We start from the raw sequence: 13660 nt of genomic DNA, 5'->3' as shown, positions 1-13660 counted from the left end.
AAAAGAGGGAGATGGTAAATTTCTTTTTCCCCTGTTAAAATGCAGCCTCCTGCATCCAGGATCCTTTTTATCACCTCTCAGTAGGAAGAGAACATTGCTCTCTCCTTCCATTGTTCTCTCCCGCTATTCCTCCTTCCTTTATGCATCAAACCAATCTACTTGGCTTTCTCTCATCCATGGGAATCCACCACTCCGAGAAGAAATTTGGAATCCAGAAGATTACCGCTCCTCCTTCTCCAGAGAGCTGAGAAGGGAAGTTTTCTCTTCGGCCCCTCGATTTCTCTGCCATTCCTGTTTATTAAGCAAAAGTCCCAGATAAGATTTATTGCCACTTCGCCTTTCTCATATCTAGGCAGCTCGTTAATATCACAGACGAACACCTTTCCTGAGCAGAGTCCTGCAGAGTTCTATTCCTGTTCTGTGCCCCGTGATTCCGCTGTATTGCCTTGGCAACCAATTAAATACTTTAATGTGTACAGCGATATCATTCTTAATTCTGCAAAAACCAGAGCAACCTGCTCAGAAGGCTTTGGCATGCCAGTCAGTTGGTGTTCTCATTGGTATCTCGCTGCATTCTGGTTTGACTTCTTTTTTCACCTCCCAATTACCTCCAAATCCCCTGCAAGCACCTACGTGTCATTCCTAACACACCTGGCCTCAAGTCAAGCAACACTCTCATCAACAAGGCAGGGGCTGGAAGAGATCCTGGGGACAAAATGGCTGATATGTTTCCTTTCATTTAGCCTCAAGGGAAGATACCAGGAGCTCAGCCACGAGGCTGGCTAATCTATCCACAGTTTCTTGCAATATGGAAAACATTATGCATTATGATTAAGTATTTAGTGAATGCTGATTGCATTTCAGACCCTGTGTTAGGTACAGAGGAGGACAAGATATCTCCTTACCCATAGAGCTTATAGTCTAGTAGAAAAGAGACGTGAGCAGATAGCACTGTACAGTCTGATACATGCTTTGGAGGCTGGAGGGTAGCACTGGAGATTCTGGGAACCTGAGAGGAACCTAAGGCCAACCTGGGTTTGAGACAGAGGGCTGACTTTTGGAGGAATACAGGCTACACTGGTACCTGAAGATGGGTTGCAGTCAGCCATATGGGGAGTTTCCCTCTTAGCTGGACAGTTTCATTCTTGCCTTCTCTAACACTGGCAGTTTGTCTGATGCCCTCAGCTCGGTGGTCTGCTTCAGACACTCTGGGATTATCTGACTTATTTCTCCTGTCTCTAGGCTAGTGTTTTCCTAATAGCCTTTCAGGAAAGGGTGACAGTGAATGATCCACATTCTCTCACGTCTGCTCTCAGTTCCTCTATGCTGTGTATGCAAGTAGCACCTGAACGGCACATTTTCCAAAGCCAGCAGCGTTGGGACCACAAGGCCAGGACTCACCACCCAACTTATGTGCCCCTCAATGCTTTCTGAGGTTTGCAATCCTCAGTATCATGGGTTTCTGTTGATGCCTATTTTAAAAAATACAACCCCAAAATATTCCCTAAACATTCCCACAACTAGCGGGATGCTAAATTATGGCGTGTAATCATACTTTCCTATTTTGTTTTCTTAATATTTACACTTACAGAACACAAACCTCTTGTCTAAAGCGGAGATAGCAGTAGCACTGTTCTCAGTGGTTTGTGTGTAAGTAGAGTTAAGTGAGATTCTCTAGGTAGAGCCCAGTGAATGACACACAGTCAGTCCTCCATACATCTACTCTGTTGGTAGAGTTGACCAGTCCCACATCTGTGCTCTTGTAACACATGTGAACACCTTTATTTTAAGATTTATTAATTGCATCATGTATAATAAGTAGTATGCAGTTAATAAATTTTAAAATAAACTTTAAAGTTTAAGTGGTATGTGGTTTACATAAAAGACCACAAGCCATTTAAGGACATGGATCCTGTCTCTCTCACTTTTGGATCCCAAACAAAGAGTTTTTACCCATCAAAGGCATCTTATAAGTGTCTGTTGAATAAGTGAGACCTGAGAAATATTAATAATAACAATGCCTGACATTGATTGCCACTAAGCTTACTGAATCAGGCCCTGAGCTATGAGCTTTATAAAAATTATCTTGATAAAGCCTCCAAGTGATGCCATGACTTTTATTATCCCCATGTCTATAGCACAGGCAAATGGCATCTAACTGTGGTAGGCATGATAGCATGTGAAAAGAGAAACCTACCTGGATGAGTGCAAGCAGAGAGCTAACCATACTGGGTGCTTATTTGGTGCCAGGCCCTGTACTAAGCACTTTGCAGGCATCATCCCATTAAATCCCCCAATAACTATACAAGGTGAGCCTTACTATTTCTATTTTATAGTAACAATGTTCAGAGTCACTAAGTAACTTGTGCAGAAGCACACAGCTGGTACTCATGATGGAGAGCCTTTGTTCCAAATCACATTATCTTGTTTACTTGTTTCTCGGATGTCTCAAGTCAGAAGCAGCAGAAAATTGGAATACATATTTTAAAAATAATACTAACATACCTATTCCCATTATTCAGACATAATTTGAAATATAAATATATACATATTTACATATACACACACATATCAAGGGCTGGAGGTTTAATGGATACAGAGTTTCAGTATGGGATGATGTAAAAGTTCTGGAGATGGATAGTGGTGATGCTTGCATAACAGGATAAGTGTACTTCATGCTGCTGAACTGAACATGCAGCAAAGGCTAACATGGTAGATTTTATGCTATGTGTATTTTACCACAATAAAAAATACAATTGTTGAAAAAACAGATAAAATTAGGGCTTTGGCAGCAGGAGTTCAGCATGAGTACAGCAGCCATGTTTCCACCGGAAACGCTGTCTTCCCTTCATATTGGAGGCCAGCTCAGTTCAACTCATAAACGCAGTGGCAAATTCTTTCAGAGCCTCTGCCTTTCCATCACTGGTATCCCTGTGACAATTAAGTATCAATTAAGATGAAATGTTTCTCTCAAGATCAAAGAGCACATGAAATTTGCAGTGTATGATGAAGAGTTTAGACATATGCAGAGTGGTATTGCCTATCTTCTTAGGGTTAGCAACTCATGAGCTAAGAGATTTTGAAGCTGGCCCATTGTATTTTCCTGAGAATGATGTTCACCCCCTAAAAAAGGTATTTAGTAAGGTGATTCACAGCAAGAACGTTTTAATCACCACATGACTTTATGCCTAACATAACGTGCTGCTTATTCCTCAAATAGCTCTGTAATGGCTCAATTCATGAAGGGTTCATTTCTGCATAATGAGGAGTTATACTGTGACCCTATGAGGTCTACCACAGACATGGCCATGTTTATTTATTTACTCTTCCATTAAAAAAAATTCCTAATATGGCCAGGCACGGTGGCTCAAGCCTGTAATCCCAGCACTTTGGGAGGCCGAGGCGGGTGGATCACGAGGTCGAGAGATCGAGGCCATCCTGGTCAACATGGTGAAACCCCGTCTCTACTAAAAATACAAAAAGCATTAGCTGGGCATGGTGGCACGTGCCTGTAATCCCAGCTACTCAGGAGGTTGAGGCAGGAGAATTGCCTGAACCCAGGAGGCGGAGGTTGCGGTGAGCCGAGATCGTGCCGTTGCACTCCAGCCTGGGTAACAAGAGCGAAACTCCGTCTCAAAAAAAAAAAAAAAAAAAAAAAATTCCTAATATGGTCCAAGCTGTGCGCTGGGTGCTCTGAGCACAGTATTCAGAGATAAGATGAGGTGCCTGTTCTGGTTGTGCTCGGAAAAAAGATCGAAGAAATGACAGAGCTCTGAGATGAACTCAGCTTCTATTTGAGTCCTGGAGTCTGAGCTCATGAGTGTCTCTGGTGTGAGCTTTCAAGACAGAGCCTGGTACACAGCAGGTACTTAGGAATAGTTTATTGAATGCTCTGGCTTCTGAGCTGGAGATCTGGAGCAGTGTGACCCTGGGGGCTGGCACAGGTCCCAGCTGCAGGAAGCAGCTCATGGTGAATGGATTTATCTTTCCCTGCCTATGTTCTATCACTTACTTTGGATGTTCTTGCTTGTGTTCATGTGTGCTAGGGGTATCAGGTAACCTGACCATTTCAATAGAAAAGAATGGCTCTGTCTGCCAGGGACATGGAGACTGCTCCTCAGTTACCCAGTAAGCTCGGTCACCTGCTTGGAGTAGCGATAACTTCTTGTTTGGCTGCCCTGAATCCAAGAAGTTGCTGTAGATGCAGCCGATAGGCCTCGTGATGGCAGGCAACCAGTCTGGCATGAGAGCTGCTGAAGAAACTTTATTACAGAGAGCACTTGACATGTGTTTTCCTGGTGGTATCTAGTCACCCTGATAGGAAGGCAAGTATTTAGTCACTCTGCCTCTCCTCCATCTGTTTCCTTCCCTTCTCTTTCAGCTTCCATTCTCATTCAAGATATCCCTGCCCTGTCCTGCCTTTTCTAGGTCCACATGCCCAGGACAGACCCTGCCTTTTCTTCCCTTGATCATAAGTATAATGACCCTTAAAACATGTTTTTGTTTTTCTAGGAAGTTTCTTTTTCCTAATCAAGCTTTATTTTGTTCAGTATGAATTGCCTCACCACCTGACATTTTCATAAACCATCATTTCTTGAGTCAAAGAATTTTTTGTCTTAATCAACTTTATTGGGTTATAATTTACATGAAAAATGTACCCCACTTAAGTGTCCACTTTGATGTTTTGTTAAACCTAAATACCATTGCATAAAACATTTTCATTATCCAAAAAAATTACTATAGTTTATGGTTTTGTCTTTTCTACAATTTTATATAAGTAGAATAAGACAATATGTACTTTTTGGTAAGACACTTCTTTTTTTCACAACTTAACATTTCTAAAATTGGATGCATCCTACAGTGAGCATCTAACATGGTAGTGTTTCTCTTTCTCTCTAAGAGCTTTAACTAAACAGACAATACATATTATAATGAATACCTTAAAATCAGCATCAATATCCCTAATTTTGATATATTTATCTATATGTATATATATGTTTGTATACATGTATACTGACAAGTTGGTTTACCAACTAGTCTTGACTGGTTTTTGCACTGAGGAAGTGAGAATCTGCTTTGCTGTGTAGGTTACCATAGAGCCTATAGCTGAAAACTGGTAGGAACTAAATAAATACTGCAGAGGGTGGCAATAGTGAGTTTCCAAGAGTTTTCTAAAAATATCTTTTGCATTATGACTAAGCATGTGAAGTCTGAGACAGCATTTCTCAAATTTGTTCCATGGACAATTAATATTACTAAGATGCTAACACAATAAAAGGGAGAAGAAGGGGGGTGTCAATGCCATAGGAATTTGGGAAATGTTTCTTATTAAAATCTCACTTAGAAATCCACAATTCATTAGCATGCTAAAACTTGCAAAATGTCCCGCAGCAAAGAGAAGATGTTTAGCTTTAATCTCAGGTTTGTTTGACCTTGGTCCTTTGTGGCACACCCCATTAGAGAATTCACCATGTGAAAGGCTGGTCTAAAGTACAAGCATGAATAAACAGAAGGAGAGGGAAAGGGAGAGCCAGGTGTGGCGGCATGTGCCTGTAGTTGTAGCTACTCAGGAAGCTGAAGCAGGAGGATTGCTTGAGCCCAGGAGTTCGAGGCTGCAGCAAGCTCTGACTGGGCCACTGCGCTATAACAGAGTGACAGAGTGAGACCCCGTCTCTAAAGGTTTTTTTTTAAAGGGAAAAGAAATTGAGTAAAGTTGATCAAGTTGAGTATCCCTTGGGACCAGAAGAGTTTCAGATTTCAGATTTTTGGGGGGGATTTTGGAATATTTACAGAATACACGCTAGTTGTGGGTCCCAAATTGAAAAATCTGACATCTGAAATTCAAAGTGCTTTAATGAGTACTTCCTTTGAGCATCATGTCAGTGCTCAAAAAGGGTTGGATTTTGGAGCATTTCGATTGTCAGATTTTCAAATTAGGGCTACACAATCCATATTTGAGCTGGTCCCAGCTAAGCCCAAAGTGATATAACGGTGCCTACAATGGGCCAGATGAGGATGCTCTTCAAGAGGCAAGGGCTGAGTAGGCACTTTTCTTCTAAGTCTTTTTGTAGTATGAAGGGACAGGTGGGCAGGCAACTCTTCCTAAGAGGAAATGAAAACAACACAAAAATATAAATTGGCTAATCCCTTAGGTAACATGTCCCTAATGCACATGGCAGATAATTGAGGTTGAGTAAGAAAAAGCTTATGTTCCACCCATTGCCTCAGAGCGTAGGCCATCCTGCAGGCAGTGAGCTGTTTGTGTTTGTCCACTGCTTGGCCAGACACCTTTAACTGATAAAAACAAAACCAAAACCAAACAACAACAACAAAAATCCTGAAGTAGGTAATGGAATGACTGGCTACAACAGGGAGGAGCCCTTTGCAGGAATTACCCTGATCACTTAAATGGTAGCGAAGATTTTCTCGGAAATAGCATTGATCTAATACACATCGAAATGAAAGGTGATCAGAGTGAGTCAAGTAAAAATCAGGCAGAGTCTAAAAGAAATGTGCATGAGCTTACTTTCCCTTCTGAAAATAGTTATATAGCAAAATTGACTTTTTTCTCTTGGCATTTATTTCTACACATTTTAACACATACATAGTTTCATTTCTCTACGACCACAATTGGAATACGTAGCAGTTCCATCACCTCATTCTGACCCTTTATGGTCATATCCTCCCCCAACCCGTAACCCCTGGCAACCACTCATCTATTTTCCATCACACAGTTTTGTCTTTTTGAGAACTCCCTTTCGTTTTGCAATTCTCTTTATTTTTTTTAGTAGGGATCCCTGCATGTTTCTGTGTGTATGCAAAGAGCTCTAGTGCCAGCCGGCTTTCTCCTCTGCTCTTACTCTTTTGTTATTTACTGTTCTAACATTTATTAGCTTCTATTATGTGCCAGGCACTTGTGCTAAGCTCTTTATATATATTATCTCATTTTAATCTCACAATAGCTGTATGATATATGTACACCTTTATTATTTCCATTATACAAATCTAGAAACTGAGGATCAGAGAGGTTAAGTGACTTGTCAAAGGCCTCACAGCCAACCAGCAATTCAATCCCAGCACAAATATAGCCCACTTCACCGTAAATCCTTAAAATGCTACAGTAAGCAATAAAAGAGAGGAAGCTAACTAGGAAAGAGGTGCACTGAGAGAGATTGGAGGCAGTGCCAATGTGGGGCCATGTGGTTATTAAAAATGTTTGCAAATGCGTGTGAAGCTGGAGAACCATCTGGGTCTCGACTTTTCAACCTCAGCCCCTACCTTTATGTCTTTCTTCACCTGCCACATATGGTCCTTGCTGTCCCAAATGGCACTTATCTGCTGTTTTCAGGGGCCTGGTATGATTTTAATCCCTTTGCAAATTTAGCAAAAAAATTTGTTTTGCTACTGTCTACATCACAGCTCTGTCACAGGATACAGCCTCTGAGACCTAGGAAAAGGGCTGGCCTACCTTCTGGTTTCTGCCAAACCTCAATTCCCTGATGTGCTTTCTGACCTCATTTTTTTCCCCATCAGTTGTTTGCAACACCAGCTGAAAAGTTTCTAGGACAAAGCCACCTGGTCTGTGTGCTGGAGGTGGCAGGGGTGTTCTTGCTGATAAGGGGTAAGTAAGACAGAAATGTGTGTGACTGGCGTGATACTAGCAATGTAGAAAGTCCAGGCTCGCAGAACCCATGGCGACATTTGTGTTGGGGCATAGAGTGAGCAGGAACAAATGAAAGATAGAAAAGTTAATGAAGAATTGATGATGCTGAGGAAGTAGACCAGGTTCTTGCCCGGTGCATGGTTTTCCTTTGAATGTGCTGTTTGGGAAAGTGAAATTAGTTAGGGAGTTTTCTCCTAGAATTGATCATTAGCACCTTAAGGGTACTGGAAGTGAGCTGCAAAGCCAGCACATGCTGGGAAGAATCACACATCTGAATCATGGCCACAGATCACATGGAAGCAAACAAAACAATGAAAAATCAGGGCACCAGACCATCCCTGGATGGCACTTGCTTAATAAGGGGCTGAAAAGGTGTGTGTAATTTAGAGTAGAAAGTATTGAGTCATTTCAATAACAACCACAGCTAACATTTACTGAGCACTTAGTATGAGCCAGTCACTGTGCTTAGAGCTAAGTGACATGAATCATCTCACTTATTCTCACAACAACCCTCTGAGGTAGGCACTACGATTATCTCCAGTTTACAGATGGGGAATTGGAGGACCTGAGGTTTAAGTGAGTCACCCAAAGTACACAACTGTTGAGGGTCAGGGTCGGGATTTGAATTTTGGTATTTCTCAAACCCAAGTCCACAGATTAACTTCTCTGCTTACGACCTATCCTAAGTCAGAAATATTACTAAGGTGTAACAGAATTAGGAGGAAGAGAGATCAGCTTTCAGGAACCTACAATCCTTTTGAAGGCTTGCCAACTTCCTTTGCTTTCCCTGGAGTATGTGAAGGAATAAGAAACAGTGGGATTTGTACCACCATGGGCTCCTCCCGGAGGAGTCTGGTGATCTCGCCTGTTGGTTTGAAATAATTGCATGCTGTAGAAACCTACAGCTGTTTCTCAAGTTTTCTTTTTACACAATCATCTTGGGAGGGTTTTAGACATGTAGGCACAATAGACTATTTTTTTTTCTCTATTGGGCTGGCACCATGAGGTGTGACGATTGGTTCCACCCTAGAACACTGGCTGGCACAGGATGTATCAGGCGTCTTTCAGCCAACAAAAGGAGCTCGATGAGCTTGTTTTTTAGATGAGTCTAGGTGAGCAGAGCAGACTCTGGGCTTCAAAAGCTCACGGACAGGAAGTTAAATGAACTCTTTGGAGTGCCAGGTTATCGGCAAGTCCTTTGAAAGAGGTGTTTTACAAAATGGCACCCTGTGACAACAGGTTATTTATGCTCTCTGTGAGGAGTACCTTATACTTAGTATCCTGGCCTGCACTCATCATAGAATCAAATTTAATAGTAATCATACCTATTACACTCTCCCACGAGGGCTGTTACTCCTTCTACGTTTTGTAGCATGCCTCATGCATGGCAGGGCACAATACACAGTCAATAATCATGTTTGCTGTGATAACGATCTTCCAAATGTGTTTCATCTAAGGCTCTCAAAGCGTTTTGCAGACATTAATTAGTAAAGCCTCACAGTGGTTGTCTGTTTTTATAAAAGACATCTTTCCATTTTACAGAATTTTACATTAAGATTCAGCAAACATAAGTGGCTTGCTCAAAGTCACACAGCATGTCTACATGAATCTTAATGATGATGCTTTGCATTCACATAGCAGATGTTTTCTAAGGCAGTAAGTATATGTTGCAAAGATAATTTTCACACTATCCTGGAGGAAGGTGGGTAGCAAGTGTTATTAGCTTTTGACTAGATTGGCTGAAGTGCGGCAGAGAGGGCAAGGAACTCAGGAGGATTTGACCAAGGATGCAAGTCCATTCATCTGACTCTCTGAACAGACTGTGGCATCCAGAAAAGCCTTAGTTGTTTCAACTGAGGGATGCATGGTTACTTTCACGCTTGCCGAAAATATAGTTAATATTTTTGGGAGCAGAGGCATGTTGCAGAACGACAGCCATATTGACATCCAGAAATGGGTTTGTTCATATTCCCATTGAGGAAGGCAAAAGGGATGAGAGGAGTCACTTCAAGAAAGGATAGGTAGGAAATGAAGGAACTGGGAGGTGGGGGGAGGGGGGTGCCAGCTCTGCTCTCTTACAGAGCGTCTTTCTAGCCCAGGTCCTGCCTGAACACAGGAGCTCTTGAGTTTCAGCTTCACGACAGGACTTGGTCCAGAGCAGCTTGGAGGGTGGGCACAGACCATAGTCTGGTGTTATAAGTCCCTGCAAAAGAATTCCAGAGAGACCCAGTATCTTAATGGCTGTCTCTTATGTACGACCAGCTCTCTCCTCAATTGCCTGTGCCAGAAGGACTCTGGGAATCCTCTATGGTTCAAAAACTTGGTAGCTGTAAATCAATTCATCACTACATTTTCTTTGCAACACAGCCACATTGAGAAAGATGAAAACCACAGCAAAAATATTCCAAGTTGATAAGGGAACTGCCTCCTCCCAGTGTGACAACATTTCTTGAGTGAGTGATGATGATACTCTGCTAAAAGGCAGTCAGACTTCTACAAGGTGGGGAGGGGCAGAGGTTGCTGGGTCTTAGGAATTCAAGGAGGATTTGCTGACCCAGAGATAGAGCCCTTCTCTCTACAAACAAGGCATGTTTGAGGACAGTTTGCCTCCTCACCCCCGACTCTGTCATTTCCAGACCTGTGGATTCTGATTGATGACTAGACTAGGGCTAGTGGAGGGACTTAGAAGAGTTCCAAGCCCTTTTCCGGAATACGTTCACATACAAGCACAATGGCAATAAAGAGTCTACGGTGAAGAAATCAAGAGTCTATAGTGAAAAAATGTCCCACTTCTTCTCACCCTCATTTTTGAATGTTTACACATTTCCCATGGGTGGTTTCAAGGTGCGGCGAATCCAGGAAGGGGTAACTGTTAGAAGGAAAATTTTGGAAAACTGCTCCAAATGTGTATCATAAGCCACTCCTCATTCCTGAGTGAGGAAGGAGTCCTGCAAGACTCTCCCACATGCTGTTCCTCTTTACAGCACGGAGACATGGGACCCTGCTGCCAGAGCAAGCCTTAGATCTAATGCTTGCTCTAGGTAAGACTTCAAGGAATGCAGTTTTGATTTTCTATGTATGCCAATGGCCCAAGCCACAGCTTTCTATGTCCACTTTGTCACACTGACTCCAGGGGTGACAGTACAAATAATTCTGCTGGACTCACAAGGAGCATGTCCTTCTCTCCAGATGTGCCCCTACACATTAGTCCACAACAAGGCTCATAGCCAGGTCAGATGAAGTCCTCAGGGCGTGCTTTCAGCTCTGGACAGAGGGATTCCCATTATCCAAACATAAAAGCATTACTGGGTGATCTCCTGTGAGGCTCAACTGGGTCTGTTTGGTTTTTTAATTGCAGCCTCTGCTGTGTATCTTCTGTGTATTTCATCCATTTTGCAAAATGAGACACATCTGCAGAGCTTCTATACACAGCTGATGTACTTCACAGCCCAGCCTTTGCTATCAATCAGACCGCCCACATAGATGCTTCCCTCCTGCACTATCTCCTGCGTCAAGTATCTTGATAGCTTGGAACAGATTATGAATGAGTATTGCCATAATAGCACTTTATGACTAGGGGTGGATGATGGATTTAAAAAAAAATAAAAAAAAAAAAAAAAACCCTGACATTTGGAAATTTCTGAGATCTCAAAAGCAACAAGCAGTTGGATTTGTTTTCTTTTTTCCCACCCTCCATGCATTTCCCAGGCACTGGTTTGGCCTCAGAACAGCAGAAGTGAAAGACCAAAATTATAATCTAAAAGGCTTTCCTTGTTCTACTACTTTCTGGCCAAAAGAGAAAGGAGAACCTAGGAAGCTTTGATAGTTCTAAAGAGAATTCTTAGATGATTAGATAGGCTCAGGCTTCTGTTGTATTTGAGTAAAATGATCACTGCCCACAGAAACATATCACTCAGGAATCACCAGCGGCACTCTGAAATGTAACTAAAAGAAGATAAGTTCTAGCTCCCTGTATGCACAAATCCAACCCCCACGTGGACATGATAGTAACAAATAAGATCTCTCTTACCCCATCCATGTGGATTCTGATATTAGGCACTAGCCGGAAAGGACTGGCCTGCAGACGTCTGGGGTTGGACCTGTTTTTCCTGCCATCCTGCAAGGTCATCGTGCCGGGCCTGCGGAAGGAGCCCCCTCTTCCTGAGCTCTGCCCTGAGCGCACGCCATCTAGAAGGCGCACGAGCAGCAGGTTGGCCGGTAGCGCCTCGATGCTGCAAAACACTGGCGTCCTGCATTCGGGGCACCGCAGCTCCTTGTGGGCCTTGAAAACCCTCTGTAGACATGGTTTGCAGAAGGTGTGCTGGCAAGGGAGGACTTTGGCCGTGACATCGAGTTTCTCAAAGCACACAGGGCACTCCAGAAGATCAAGTAACGTCAAATCATCCATTTTATTTCAAAACTCCAGTCCCCACCTGGAGAAGCAGAATCCACATGGTAGGGTCCTTTGAGCCACCCGGGGAAGAGCTGGTCTCTTGAGAACGTCAGAATTCTTGCCTGCTTGAAGGAGAGAGAAGAGAGAAAAAAAATGTGACTGCTCTGAGAGGTATATCCCACCTACATGGAGGCAGTGTCTCATAAGGCAGTTTGCAAGTACTTTGTTCCGGCACCCAAGTTTCAGTGACTCATTCTGATTCAATGCTAGCAGGTATAAGACTCAACTCGTGCCTGCCGTGAGGATCAGAGGGAACATTCAGCACAGGACTGACTGCTCATTGCCTGTAGGGGACAGGAGAGCAGGGACATAAAGTGGCCTGCTGAAGTGGCCACCCAAGCCCTCTCTACCGGCCAGGCGGGAAGAGGTCCTTTACCCCTGCCTGGGGAAATCTCCTGGACAGTTGCAATTCTTACAACAAAGCCCCCTCCAAACCAATTTCTGGGTAGCTATCTCCTCCTTCTCCGTCCCCTAGATCTAAGTGTATCTATCGTCCGCATCACATGTGGATTAGTTTAGGTGGGTAAGTTGATCTGAATCTCATGCAGATGTAGAATTATTTCCTTCACAATACATCTTCCCGCATTCTTCTAGCAATGTACAAGAAACATTTCCATTAGAAACCCATTTCCAAAAATTATTTTGCCTTAACTACAGGCTAGGGTACTTGGAAGCTTTGTTTCTTTTCTTTTGTCATTTTTTTTCCCCCCTCTGCATCCTGATTACCTAAGGCTCGGAAACAATATTCCTCCCACAAGGTAAAGTCGTGCAGCCTGTTTAGTTACTTTGACATTGTTCTCAGTTTCAAATGAAGCAGATAGGAATTCTGGATTGTGGTCCCAACCTGTAAAAACCATACTAGGGCAGCACATGCAGGTAGGGGTCGGCGTGTGTGTGTGTGTGTGGTGGGGGGCGGTCTGAAAACAGTGCTTGTTCCAGAAACAAGTTTCCTTTTGGATGTATGAAAGAAAGCCTCCAGTTTAGAAGTCTGGGAAGAAGTGAGCTGCCCCCCTTACAAGTGCCAGGGCTTCAGTGAACGCCGAATCCAGAGGTTTGGCAAGAAGGCCAGTGGCCCCACTGGCGACTAATAAGCAGGAAAGACACGACGCCAGGATGAGCGATGGCGCCTCGCTTCCTAAGACTCCTCTCCAAAGATGTCAGCGCGGCGGCGGGTTGGGGCGGCGCGTTGGGGCCACTAACCTTGGGCGCGTAGCCTCTGCTGAGTTCTGCTCAGCCCCCTCCTCCGCGCAGCAGGGGTGCGCAGCTCCCTCCAACCGGCTTCCTTTCCCCCAGCGCCGCTGCAGCCACCGCTCCAAAACTTTAACCACTCAGTCTTACTCATTTCAAGGGATCGCCTTTCCCAGCCCTGTTAACGCTTTCACCGCCAGGCTGCTGCCTACCAACGACGCTTTTGTTGTGGTTAACTTGATGTTCTTTCCTTTAGTTAACTGAATTGTTTCTGGGAAAAGATAGTTAAGAGGCAAAACGTAAGCCAGTCCCTAAGGCCAAGTATTTACAAAGTTCCTATTTTCACCTTTCCCCTT

The 13660-nt window shown here is 43.5% G+C and overlaps 1 protein-coding gene across 4 annotated transcripts in view; it reads right to left on the bottom strand.

Moving 5' to 3' along the window:
* SH3RF2 (SH3 domain containing ring finger 2) overlaps positions 1-13441 on the bottom strand; it is a 150139-nt gene extending 136698 nt beyond the window's left edge. The window contains exons 1-2 of one of the 4 annotated variants that reach the window (XM_032244601.1): positions 13317-13441; positions 11694-12181 (exon numbers count right to left, since the gene is read on the bottom strand). In XM_032244601.1, the coding sequence (XP_032100492.1) occupies positions 11694-12071 (378 nt within the window). In that variant the 5' untranslated portion in view covers positions 12072-12181; positions 13317-13441. Of the gene's footprint in view, positions 1-11693; positions 12337-13316 lie in introns of those variants that run through there. The other 3 variants (XM_032244526.1, XM_032244675.1, XM_032244760.1) reach the window with 3 other exon arrangements.
* Between the last annotated feature and the right edge of the window lie 219 nt (positions 13442-13660).

Source organism: Sapajus apella, unplaced genomic scaffold (assembly GCF_009761245.1).
Source record: "Sapajus apella isolate SASKATOON/1434 unplaced genomic scaffold, GSC_monkey_1.0 scaffold1, whole genome shotgun sequence".
Taxonomy (NCBI): Eukaryota; Metazoa; Chordata; class Mammalia; order Primates; family Cebidae; genus Sapajus; species Sapajus apella.
This window is presented reverse-complemented; position numbering and strand designations above follow the sequence as displayed.